This window comes from Elephantulus edwardii, unplaced genomic scaffold (assembly GCF_000299155.1).
Source record: "Elephantulus edwardii isolate Elephantulus edwardi_28Jun2011 unplaced genomic scaffold, EleEdw1.0 scaffold00081, whole genome shotgun sequence".
Classification (NCBI taxonomy): domain Eukaryota; kingdom Metazoa; phylum Chordata; class Mammalia; order Macroscelidea; family Macroscelididae; genus Elephantulus; species Elephantulus edwardii.
This window is the reverse complement of record NW_006399831.1, coordinates 2,838,063-2,851,088: the sequence shown is the minus strand read 5'-3', so window position 1 is coordinate 2,851,088 and position 13,026 is coordinate 2,838,063. Positions and strand designations below refer to the sequence as shown.

The window sequence follows — 13,026 nt, the reverse complement described above, 5'->3', positions numbered from 1 at the left end:
GCAAGACCCGCTGGTCTGACTCACTGGAAGTAAGCGAGTTTGAGGCTGCATGGAAAGGCAAGGGTATATAAAAAGATATGCTAATAAATTTTATATATTTTGAAAAGAAAATGACAATTGCTCTCCCTACTAATGTAGTATCAAAGGATGCTGTTCACCTTTCCCAAAACATACAGAACTCACATTATTTACTTGAAGATATTATCTCCACACATAACTTGCCACAATGTCAACTGCACATTTAGTTAAGGACAGTGGTTTGATTTACTACCACCTTATTAACACTGAGAGTTTGTGAAGGTTTTCCTCTTGCTAATCAGATTCGTATTTCTGAACTGAGGCAGTGAAATAACAATATAATGATAAAAATTCTATAAAGGGAGTAATAAAATTATACACTTTGACAACAATCTTGCAGATCTTCAGTAAATTACAACTGTCACAAAAATTAGCAATATTGCTTTTCACCTTAATGGGAAAATACAGAAATTTAATTAATAAATGTGCTGTCCTAGCTATAATAAGTATAAAAAGAAATGTGTTGATTTCTTCTTGAAAGAAAAATTTATCTAAGCCAATATTATTTGCATGCCCTACATTAGCAATAAGGATCCAAAGGTAAGGATCATTTCAATTTAAGACAGAAATTGAATATATCAAATTCACTCTCTACTTGGTCATAAGTAAATAAAAAAATAAACATTTTATCCCAATTTTACTATCTTAGCAAACATATGTTCAAATCTAAAACAGAATAAACATTGACCCCCATTTCTGAAAACAGAAGTGCTGAGATCCCTTTAAAATGAAGGTTTCATAAAGACAATCCTTTAAATCTCTATTACTTAGCCAAAATGGAATAAAGAGAAAAAAATAAGTACACCAACAGCAAAAACAATTAAATGGATGGATTACAATGCTATGCCGGTCACTGTGCTATGTGTGTGTGCGCTATATATTTCACAGATCATTTCATCATGAATTAACTTGGGAACCAGTAGACACAAAGTATCCAGACAGTTGAAAGTCATTAAACTAACTAAACTAAATGGTCCTTTAAAATTCTTCCTGTTGATACTAAAAAGTAAACATAAATTCAACCATATATAAAAATATTTAAGAATCTGCTAAAAATATTTACAATAGTGGTTATTTTTAAAGACAAATTAAGGAAACAATGATTACTTTTTTAAGATTCAAAATGAAGTGAATTCAGTTACAAGAGAAGTGTATTTCAAATAATATGTATGTCTGTATACGTATCATAGATGATGATGATGCTAGATAGATAGACAGACAGAAAGAGGAACTTTATACCATTATCCAAAACTATTCAGTTTCACCAAAAGCTTGGTTTTAAGTCTTAAAGAGGGCATGAACAAAGAGCTCAGGGAATCTGAAAAATCAAGAGGCCAAAATGGGGGCTTTAAGATCTAGTCTCACTCTGCCAAGGATGTCACTATGGGATGCTTAATATCACTTTTACACTCTAATTCTATCCTGGTGAGAGATACATAAACATGTACACGCAACCTGCTCATGGGAACAGATTCATCCCAAGAGTAAGTCACCTTCCAAAGATCAGGTTTTAGAAAAATAGAGCATCCTACACATGGTTTTTTTGGCATACATGGTCAGGTCACTTTCTTACTTTCTCCAAGTAAAGGAAATTGACACTTGAAATTATAAATCATTTTGGGAAGCTATCGTTCCATAATAACAAAATAATATTTGTAAAGCAGTGGAATACTTTTCCTACAAACATTTCATTTCACAATAATCAGTATTAAAAATACCCAAGATACACCCTCTCACCCCCAATAGCAGTGACAAAGTCTAGCAGGGCAGCAATAAACAAACTTGAGAGAGGATGTGGAGAGGTAGAATTCTCATTGTTGGTGGGACTGTAAAATCATACATCCACTCTAAAAATAGTTTGGCATTTCCTCAGTAAAACTGAACATAGAAACTCCGCAAGACTCAGCTATTCTGCTACTCCATTACTAGACTCCAAGGAAATCAGAACTGAGACATAAATGGAGATTTGTACACCAATGTCCACAGCAACAATATTCACCATTACATGAGCATGGAAACTGGCCAAATGTCCAATTATAACCAAATGGACTGAGAAATTGTGGTGTATTCACAAAACGGAATACTATGCAGCACTCAGGAACGATTTTGAAAAATATTACATAACTTGGGAGAAACTGGAGAGCATTATGCTGAGTGAACTTACTCAGTCTCATAAGGACAAATACTGCATAAGACCATTATTGTAAAACTAGATGATAACTAGAAAAATGTGTATGAGGGTTCAAGAGAAGAAAGGGGAACAAAGGGGTGAGTGAGGGTGGGGCAAAAGAATACAGTCACACAATTTGATAGGTGGAGAGAGGGGGGAAGGGAAATTAAAAGATACAGCGGGGACCTAAAAAAGACAGGCAATAGTGGAAAAGTCAAATAATGATTAATTTTATAAAACACAATGTATGGCCACGATTGTATAAAACATAATGTCAATGACAAAAAGTGTGGAGGGAAAATCTGCATAATAAAAGTAACTATAAAAAATATAGTCATAATAGGCATAGATCAAGAGCAATCTTTTCTATAAAACACAGTGTATATGAACCATTGTATAAAACACAATGAACATTATGGAAATATATATGAATATAAGTGTGCAAATCAATTTTTAAAAAATATCCAAGGTGGTAAAATATAGGAAGACCTAATCATTGATTAATAAAAAAGAAAAATGCGACACATACCCCCAAAATACAGCTCTTCTGGGGTTTGACTGCTAAGACAGCTAGCAGATGTGTGCGTACTCCTAGGGGAATTTCTCTTTCTCAGGAGAAAACAGCTTAACAAAGAAACAAATAGCCATATGCTGGTTTAGCAGATGACACAGAGAGCTATGTTGTACAATGGAAAGCATGTCAGGTTCAAATGAATTTTCTTTAAAATTTAATTCTCAAGATCAAATCACTTACTAAATTTAAGCTGTGTCAATGAATTGTGCTATCACTCAGGCATAAAAGGGAATCCTATATTTCATAATCAGTGATTCAAGATATAGGCAAATATATCCCTAAAATAGCTTCCAAAATGGGCACTCTCCTCCCATGTGGTTAACAATCTCTGAAAACCCACAAGAGGGTCAGCTACAGGTTGATTCCAACTGGATGTTTCACAACAACTGTAGAACAGAGCTAATCCCAAAAAGAACAAGAAAATATTATTTACAAGAATTTGTTAGAAAGCTGAGTTTTAAAAGGAATTAGACAAACTGATTTTTTCCTCACTTTAAGAAAATGTCTTCTAAATTGTACAATTCAATATTCTCCTCAAAATGATCTTTTATAGTTATCAAAGGCAATATGATAATTAGCATGTATTTTTAAAAACACTTGCCATTTAAAAAAAAATAATAATTCCTTTGCAGGAATAAACAACTAAAGCTCCAGTTGGAAACTGTATATATAAGCACAGCTTTATGTCTAACAGCATTCATGGTCTAGATTTCTTAGTACATTAACGTGCTTAAAGACATTTTCAGTAACAAGAAATACAATTTTTGTCACATGGTAAGAATCAGCACCAAAGAGAAGCACTTTGCACTATCGTCTATCTTGGTAATAAATTGGATATAAAATGAAGAATTTTTAAAAAATCCTAAAATCAACCAATAAATACAGACTTTTGATTTATTATTCCAATTTAAATAAATATCATGAGCACAGTATATACAAGCATAGTAATCCATGATAAAAATGGATCTCTTAAGCGTCCTTTTTTTTTTTCCTTTTTCCAGTGTAAGAGATTGACAATTGTTAGGAACCAAATAGCCAGTTGTTGTTACAGCTGTAAAATTCATTTTAAAGGCAAATAAAACAAATGTTTTTAAAAGCATTACCAACAACTGTGCTGTGAAACCTGGATTGCCTCAAGACACTTTTTGTTAATGCTGTAACTCTGAGCTGTAACTTTTTTCATATGATCCTTATCTTCCTGTGTCTGAGCCTTTGGGTAGAATGAAAAAAAAGAGAAAAGCTCCTACTAAACTCTAGTACCTAACTTAAAACTACATAAAATTTACAAATTAATAATAAATTCTGGTTAAAAAAATCAAACTCAATGACAAAACTACAGGTTTAACTTCTGGCAAAAGATGTGCTATAATTTTTTTTTCTCCCTACCACATTTATGTAACATAGGATACGCTTGCTTTGTTTTTAGGATACAAACGCAGTTAATAACAGTGAATGAACAGTGCTCATTGCCTAAAAGAAAAAATTTAAATACATGAGACTTAAAGTACCACATGTATTCATTTGTAGTGCATTAAAGCATGAATTCGCTAATAGTTCCCAAACTTTACAAAAGCCACAATACCCTTTATAACTTTTCACCCTATGAAATGTATAAATTTTAATAACAGTGCATATATATGAAAGTTTGTTGGTAATCACTGTAATTAAGTTGGTATAAAAATTACTGAAGCACACTCTATCTGGTTTCAAAATAATATTCTAACCATTAATAAGAATAATTAAACTATATTTAACATGTAATATCTATGTATTAATATATTAAAAGTATGTTGCTGTTGTTGTTGTTGTTGTTGACTGCCATGGAGTCGAGCATGACTCATAGTGACCCTATGAACAAAAGGTCTGAAGCCTTTCTATAACTATTGTGATTTTATCGAAGTTCATAGAGTTTCCGGAGGCATGTTGTTTAGAAAGTGAATGCCAATCCTGCTTCCACTTAAAAGTATATGATTTGTTAATTAATATTATCTTTCAGTACAGTTTACACTTTTAAAAAATTTTTATTTTATATTGGTTTGCTTAAAAAGTTCATATACATTGTGCTTCACAGTATCTTTCATTCACATTGTGTTTCATAAAATCCTTCCCATTCATTCTGTTTTATAAAATTAATCTCTACTGAAGTATGCCCACCATTAACCTGTCTTTCCAGAGCCTCGCTGCACCCTTCCCATTTCTTTTACCCCTCGTCCCTCCGTCCATTGAAATATGTGTCCCTATGATTTGCCTCCTGCTCATCCTCATCCTTCTGTTCCCACTCTCCACATTCCCTTTAATTCTTATATATGTTTTACTAGTTATCTTTCTATTTATACAATAATGGTCTTACGTAGTGTTTGTCCTTATGAGACTGTTAGTTCGCTCAGCTTAGTTCATAGCAGCATTATTGACTATCGCAAAAACATGGAAACAGCCCAAATGTCCAACCACAATCTAGTGGATTGAGAAGTTGAGGTACAATTGCAGAAAAGAATATTACGCAGCAGTTGTTGTTATTGTTGTTGTTGTTATGTGCCATCAAGTTGCTTGCAACTCACAGCAACCCTATGTACAACAGCCCTAAATCCTGCTCTATCCTGTGCCAACCTCACGGTCTCTGACACACCTACTCCCATTACTCCAGTCACTGAATCGAGCCATCTCATCAAGGATATTCCTCTCTTGTGCTGTCCCTCTCTCTCTTCCAAAAGTGATGTCCCTCTCTAAGGACTTGTCCCTCCTTGCAGCATGCCCAAAGTATGTCAGACAAAGTTTCAGAATCCTTGCCTCCAAGGAGCAGCCCAGTTTCACCCCCTCCATGACTTAAGAGCAATGATTTCTAAAGTTACTACTTAAGCTGACAGTATAGTTTTTAAGTCAATTTTTAGCAAGATATATTGTAACCACAAATTTTTTTTCTGATGCTTAAAAATGCTTTAGAGACATAAAAATATCATACTAAAAGTTGTGAATTATTAATTAAGGGGCTATATGTTGTTTGTTTTTCTGACTATTTTGCTGGTCAAAATTTTGTCAGGATTCAATTCCATGTTTATCTCTATTTGTTGACTAAGATTGAGTTTATCACACAAATGGCTTCTCATGATAATGGACTGTCTAACTATAGAATTTAACTGGAAACCAAGAGAATCTTTAAAAACATCTACACAAAAACTTGTCAAGGACTGCAGCTTTCAGTATGGACTGAGGCTCAATGTCAAGAAGACAAAGATTCTCACCACTGGACCAATTGGTAGCATCAGGATGGACGGTGAAGAGATTGAGATTGTCCAAAGCTTCAGTTTGCTTGGCTCCATGGTCAACTCTCTTGGCATCAGCAGCCAGGAAATCAAAAAATGCATCACGATGGGAAAATCTGCTGTTAGGGACCTCTCTAAAGTACTCAAGAGCAACAGCGTCTCTCTGGAGACTAAGGTGCCTCTGATACAGGCCATGGTCTTTGCAATCACTTTTTATGCATCAGAGAGTTGGACAATGACTAGGGAAGATAAGAGAACTGATGCCTTTGAGCTGTGGTGCTGAAGAAAAGTACTGAATGTACCCTGGACTGCACAGATTCAACCTGGAGAGTGTTAAACCAGGCTACTCCTCGGAGGCAAGGATTCTGAGGCTCCGTCTAACATACTTTGGACATGTTGTAAGGAGAGACAGGTCCTTAGAGAGGGACATCATGCTGGGTAGAGTAGAGGGACAGCGCAGGAGGGGAAGACCCTCTATGAGGTGGATTGATTCAGTGACTGGGGTAATCAGGATGGGTGTGTCAGAGGCCATGCGTTTAGCACAGGATAGAGCAGGGTTAGGGCTATTGTATATAGGGTTGCTATGAGTCGCAAGTGACTCGATGGCACATAACAACAACACAAAAGCTAGATTAGAAAAGACAGTTCTCTCAATCCTAGTGCATTAAAAGTATCTTGATCATCTGAGGTAAACCTAGAAGTGGTTTGAAAATGAAGATGTATAGATCAAAACCAGACCTCTACTAAAGTCTATAATTTGTAAAAAATATTTTGTCAATTATAAGAATGAGAGTGGGAAATAATGCATAAACATAAAATCATCCTTTAAAAGTTACAAATATGTTCAGGGAATATTCAATCATCCTGTTTTTTCCCTCTCTTGGTTGGCAGTTTTTGGTTCTTCAAAGTTGTGAGCCTAATTATCTCTATTCTCTATCTTCATTCTCTAAATGTGTTCCAAAATGTTGACTTACTTGTATGTCCACAGGAAGTATTTATTCTGAACTGAAAATGTATTAAAAAGTTAGAAGTGCTATTAGCATTAATTTTGAATCATGAGCATACACACATGCACACACACCCTACATAAAAACAACATAGAATGTGTGTGTGTATAAACGTATAAACATATAAATGTATATATACACCTATCTATATACACACTAATATATGTATACACACACATGCATACATATATATTGGTGTTGTTATGTGCAGTCAATTCAGAATCATCTCATAGATATACGTTTAGGGTTAAGATATAAAGATATAAATCACATATGATGATATTAATCACATGAAGGGAGACTATCTTTCTTCTGTGGAGCAGGTGATGGATTTGAACCACAAGCCTTTTGGCTGATAGCAAATCTCTTTACCCCTAGACTACTGTAGGTCCGTATACACATACACATGCACCCACACATTCTCTTATGAATAGGTTCTACAGGATTTCAAAATAAAAACAAAAATAAAAGCAAATAGTTTTTGTTATGATTGTGGTGCTTTCATATTATCTCATATATTATAGCTTTCATATATTATATTACTTATAAGACCTTTATTGAAAATTAAGGCAACAAATGGAACTAGAGATAAATCAATTAATGACAAAAAAATAAAAACTTGAGTTTTAGGTAAATATTAAAGAAATCTAAATGGCTAGTTTCAAAGAAGTTTTAACTAGTTATTTTTTTCTTTATCTAATTAAATTTTTAATTTGTATTTTATATTGGTTAGTTACAAAGTTCACTTACATTGTGTTTCACATTCTTTTCACACTGTTTCATATAATCATTCCCATTCATTATGTTTTATAAAATGAATCACTCTAAATGACTATTTCTACCATTATCCTGTCTTTTCAGGTCCCCACTGGACCTTTCCCATTTCCGTTACCCACTCCTTGCATCTATTAAATTGTGCAGCCCTGTGATTTTGTCCCTACCCATCCTCTCCCCTCTGCTCCCACTCCTTCCTCCATTCAATCTTCATACATGTTTTACTAGTTATCCTTCTATTTTTATAATAATTGTCTCCACTCAGTTAAATCTTATCTTCTGTCAGACAAAGTTGGCATTTTGTCACAAATTAAGAACTACAAGACTTTGTGAATCTGATCCAGTCATTTAAATTCGTAAGGTTGATTTCACATCAATAACATAACTAAGTTAGAATGATCACTCTAAATGCCTTTTCACATATAGTTTTACAATTGTTTGTTTCTACATATTCAAGACCAAGTTGACTATGTTAAAGACTAGGAAAATTACAAAATTGGAAATGTGAACAAAAATGTTATCAAAATATCAATCTTAATGAAAAGCATGATATAGAACATAATTTATGGGTTACATAAGTAGTGAGCTCCAGTGGCCTAGTGGCAAGACGCTGCACTGTAATCCCAAAGGCAACCAGTTCGAATTCATCCATTGCTCCTTACCATTAAATCACCTAATTTCAAATTAGGGCAATCTCTGCCAGTGAGATTAAATGCCTCTTAAAATCCACCAGATGGTCAGTTATGGGCTAGTTCTCACTTTATGGTACACAACAACAACAACAACAACATGTAATTATGTATATTTAAACTTGAAGTTAGGGAGCCCTGGTGGCTTAGTGGTTAGGTAGCACTGCCAAATTAAAGGTATGCAATTCAAATTCCCCAGATATTTTACAGCACAAAAATGGGCAATCTCCTCCCATGCCATCAATTATTCTTAAAATCCGCTGGAGGGTCAGCAATGGGTAGGTTCCAACTCAATAGTACACAATCACAACACACTTTAAGTTAAATGTCATATAAGTGTCATTTTTCTCTTCAGCCCAATGCAATTATCAGTTTGTTTTCTATAAACACAACCAGAGTTCTTTGAAAGGATTTAAACTTCAAACTGCTATTTGAAAACAAAAACATAGAAGCTCCATTCTTATTAAAAATATAATGCACATTTAGGCTCTAAATAGACTTTAACGACTTAATCATTAGACAACAAATTCTTCCTGTGCTAATCAGCTTCATTTTGGTATTAGTCTAAATTAATGGGACCTTTAACCAGATGAGGGTATAAGCACACCATTAGCCAAGATAATAAAGTCCAAAGCACACATATACGTCTTTCTGGATGCAACTCCACTAGAAAAAAAATACTTCCAAGAATTAGAAACCACTGAAAAACCAAATCTTAACTTTACAGCTCAAAATATCTAGCTTAACAAAACAAATTTTAAATATGCTACAATTTTTTTTCTTTTATCAAGATTCTATTCCGTATATTTTTTTAAAGCAACAAAGGAAGGAAATAAATCAAATTCACTGAAAATGTTTAACATCAAACACCTCCAAAGTAAAAGCAAAAACAGTTGGACAACTATTTGTAAATATCCACTTCCCTGACATATCAAGGTACAATAAGAAAAAGAAAATTCAAACAGCGGGCTGCATTGCATGTAGCAAGTTAAGAGATTTTGATTCAGCAAGGCTGTGATGTGAGTTCTTTCTTCATTAACCTAATCAAGACAAATGATCTCCTTCAGCCACTACCCTAACCAGAGAGAAAAAGCTCATTTACTTACTAGCTACCTCCAGCGATGCATTGTGGCTCACAGCCTCTCCCAGGTAATTCCTTGCTACGCAGACGTAGACCCCTTCATCCGGCCTACTTTTTCGTCCATGCACTATACGTAGGAAAAATAAAGATCCACTTGGCAGCAGCATCCGGTGAGAGCGAGGGTCATCTTTGTCTGTCTCCACTCTCTCCCCTCCTTTGTACCATTCGATAGTGGGGGTGGGGCGGCCTTCAGCTTTACAGTTCAAGGTTGCAGGTTCTCCTTTTGAGACAATTAGATCTGAAGGATGTTCAACAATTCGAGGTGGAAAATCTTCCTGACGGAGTCGGGAGCCTGTAGAAATGATGACAAAATAGGTTTGTGTTCCTGTGTGTTCAGATATTTTTAAAACGCAAGCTTTACCAGTAAAACACAACATAGTATCAGCTACCCTTCCTGCTAAATATCTGTTTGTTCTAAGAAAAATCACTCTACTAAACTACTGGTGTCAACCCTCAACTCTTCCTGTTGATATAGAGAAATGTCAACTCAAGGCAATCCATGAATGGCGTTTTCTACAGAAGTAGATAGTCAAGATTTTCTTAGCTGCTACAGTGGATGTGGGAAGAGTTTTAGGGGGAGAGTTGAGGTGTGGTTACCTCCCAATGTTTAGAGTAGACTGATTGCATCACCGGAGAAACCTCCTACTTGAAATATACCCACCTACAAATTTCTGACTACTTTTGATATCCTCCCTTAGAAAGTTATCTTGCTTAAATTTTGCCTGTACAAATCCTATCTACTCTTCAAATTCTTTGTTTGCAAATAACTTTAGAGCTCATTATAATCCCCAGTTTTTCACGGGAGTACTAGAGAACTGTTGAATACCTTCCAGATTATTGCAAATAATGAAACTAATTTTTCTTTTTATAAATAAGTCAACACTTTAAGAAAATATATTCTAATTAAAATGTATATGCAAATATATAGACTGCTTTTATATTATACTTCCTAAATAACATCTTTCAAAAATATGTATATACATACATTTTAGTTTATTAATAATTCTCTAATTCATTGTTAATATACATTAATGATTATTCTACTTGAAATATTAAATAATTACATTTGAATAATTAAATAGAATATTAAGTGGAAGAGGAACTGGGTAAGCAGATGTGTCCTGAACCTCCTGCTACTCAATAAGTGAAGCCCTTACAGTTATGCTGCCACATCAGCACTTTTGTGTGTAACTGAGTTTTTCCAATGAGAATATAATCTCAAAAACAAAGGTTGTGTGTCATCAAATTTAATATTCCTACCTACTTATGAGGGAGCTCTTGTGGCTTAGTGGTAAGGAATTACAAAGCCAAAGCAAAGATACACAGTTCAAATCCACGAGCTACTCCACTGGTGGAAGATGGAAATTGACTCCCGTGTGATTTACTCTCTTTGAAAACCCACTGGGGTGGGGGGTGGAGGGGCAGCTATGGGTCAGTTCCATCTCGACAATACACAACAATGCCTGTTGTTGTTATGTACCATCGAATTGTTTGCGACTCATAGCAACCCTAGTACAAGAGCCCTAAATGCCGCTCTATCCTGTGCCAACCTCGCCGTCTCAGACACACTCATTCCCACCACTCCACTCACAGAATCGATCCATCTCATCAAGGGTCTGCCTCTCCTGCGCCGTCCCTCCACTCTTCCAAACATAGTGTCCCTCTCCAAGGACCAGTCCCTCCTTGCAACATGCCCAAAGTATGTCAGATGAAGCGTCAGAATCCTTGACTCCAAGGAGCATTCTGGCTTCACCCTCTCCAGGACAAACCTGTTTGTTCTCCTAGAAGTCCATGGTATATTCAACACTCTTCTCCAGAACCACAGCTCAAAGGTATCAATTCTCTTTCTATCATCCCTAGTCACTGTCCAACTGTGTGATGCACAGCATGCTTCAATGCCTACTTATGAATTAAGCTCTCTCAAATTTGTTCTCCTCTAATATTCTAATCTCAGTGACTAATTCAAGGTAAGAATCTATCTTTTATGGAACTTCCCTTTCATTCCCCTGGGAAGAGAGTTCTGCTATCAGTCCATAGGGAGTTGCACTGCTAACCCAAAAGCAGCATAGCTTTGGTGACTGGAATCGTCAAGTGACTTTGCTATCTCTTGTAATTCACAGGCTCAGAAACCCTCGAGAAGGTCAACTATGAGTTCAGCTATAACCCTCCAGAAGGTCAACTGTGACTGAAAAGCAATGAGTTCTCTTTCCTTCTCCTAGTTCTTAATTTCTTCCCCAAAACTTTCAAGTCCATCTGTTCTGCATCTCTACAGGCAGCTACCAACCATGGCAGGCCAAACTCTCATCAAACTAAGACTTTAGGAAAGCCTCTTAAATAGTTTCACTTCAAAGCAGCCAGATAATGATGCTGGCTTTGAAATGCAAATAGACTATGGATACAGCTCTACTTCAGTGGCTCTTAAAATAAACTCTTGCTCTTAAGATAAAGTCCTTAACAAGGGCTTACAAGCGCCAGCCAGTTCTGTTTCCTACTCAGATCTCTAGACAGTACATGCTCCTCTCACTCCTTTCTCAGCTCTCGTTTGCCCAACTTCCTGTCATTTTCACAAACTTGCTAAACTTCTCTCCCCACCACCAACCCTATGCCTGCCTGGGGTCTAGCCCCAAAATGGTCTTCTGGTAGCACCTGTTCTTCTGATACATCTCAGCCATTCTTGATCTCTATAACAACATTCAAAGCTCATTTTATAAACCAGAATACTTTACAGCTATATGTTGTAGAAACCATCACAGTAAGTTCACATTTTCTTACATGATGCTTTGAGTATAGTATTTGTGAAAATCTGTGGGTCTAGTTTTGGTCACGTTTCTTCCCTGTGTCTTACATGGTGCTGAGCACACTTCGGGCACTAAATGTGTGTGTGTGTGTGTGTGTGTGTGTGTGTGTGTGTAATATAAAATCGGAGTTGTAGAAAAGTGGCTTTAGCTAGTAATTCAGCAAGCTAAAAATGCTTGAAATGCAAACTGAAAACAGTGAGAATAAACTAGAAGGCAGGGAAGTAAGTAACCAGGAAACTCATATTCTCATTAATGCTGTTCTGACTGCCAATGAAATATAATTAGATTTTAGATTACTCATAATTATCAGTGTAGTAAAACTTCAAAAACCAAAGCAGTGTATCACAGGCCTACACTCTGGCTGTAATTATGAAAGGTGGATGCTAATAAAGATCAATGGCTAAGGCAATTTATATGTAATTAACGCAAATTTTATTTTAAATTCTGAAGCTTCACTCCAGATACTACGTAGTAATGCAAAAATTGCAATTAAAATACAAAGAAAAGACACCCAAAATTGCCTGAGAAAGTCAGA

The 13,026-nt window shown here is 35.5% G+C and overlaps 1 protein-coding gene across 1 annotated transcript in view; it reads right to left on the bottom strand.

The window, feature by feature from the left end:
• ROBO1 (roundabout, axon guidance receptor, homolog 1 (Drosophila)) overlaps positions 1–13,026 on the bottom strand; it is a 752,594-nt gene that overhangs the window by 465,417 nt on the left and 274,151 nt on the right. The window contains exon 2 of the mRNA XM_006889823.1: positions 9,659–9,985. Coding sequence (XP_006889885.1) covers positions 9,659–9,985 — 327 coding nt within the window. The remainder of the gene's footprint in view (positions 1–9,658; positions 9,986–13,026) is intronic.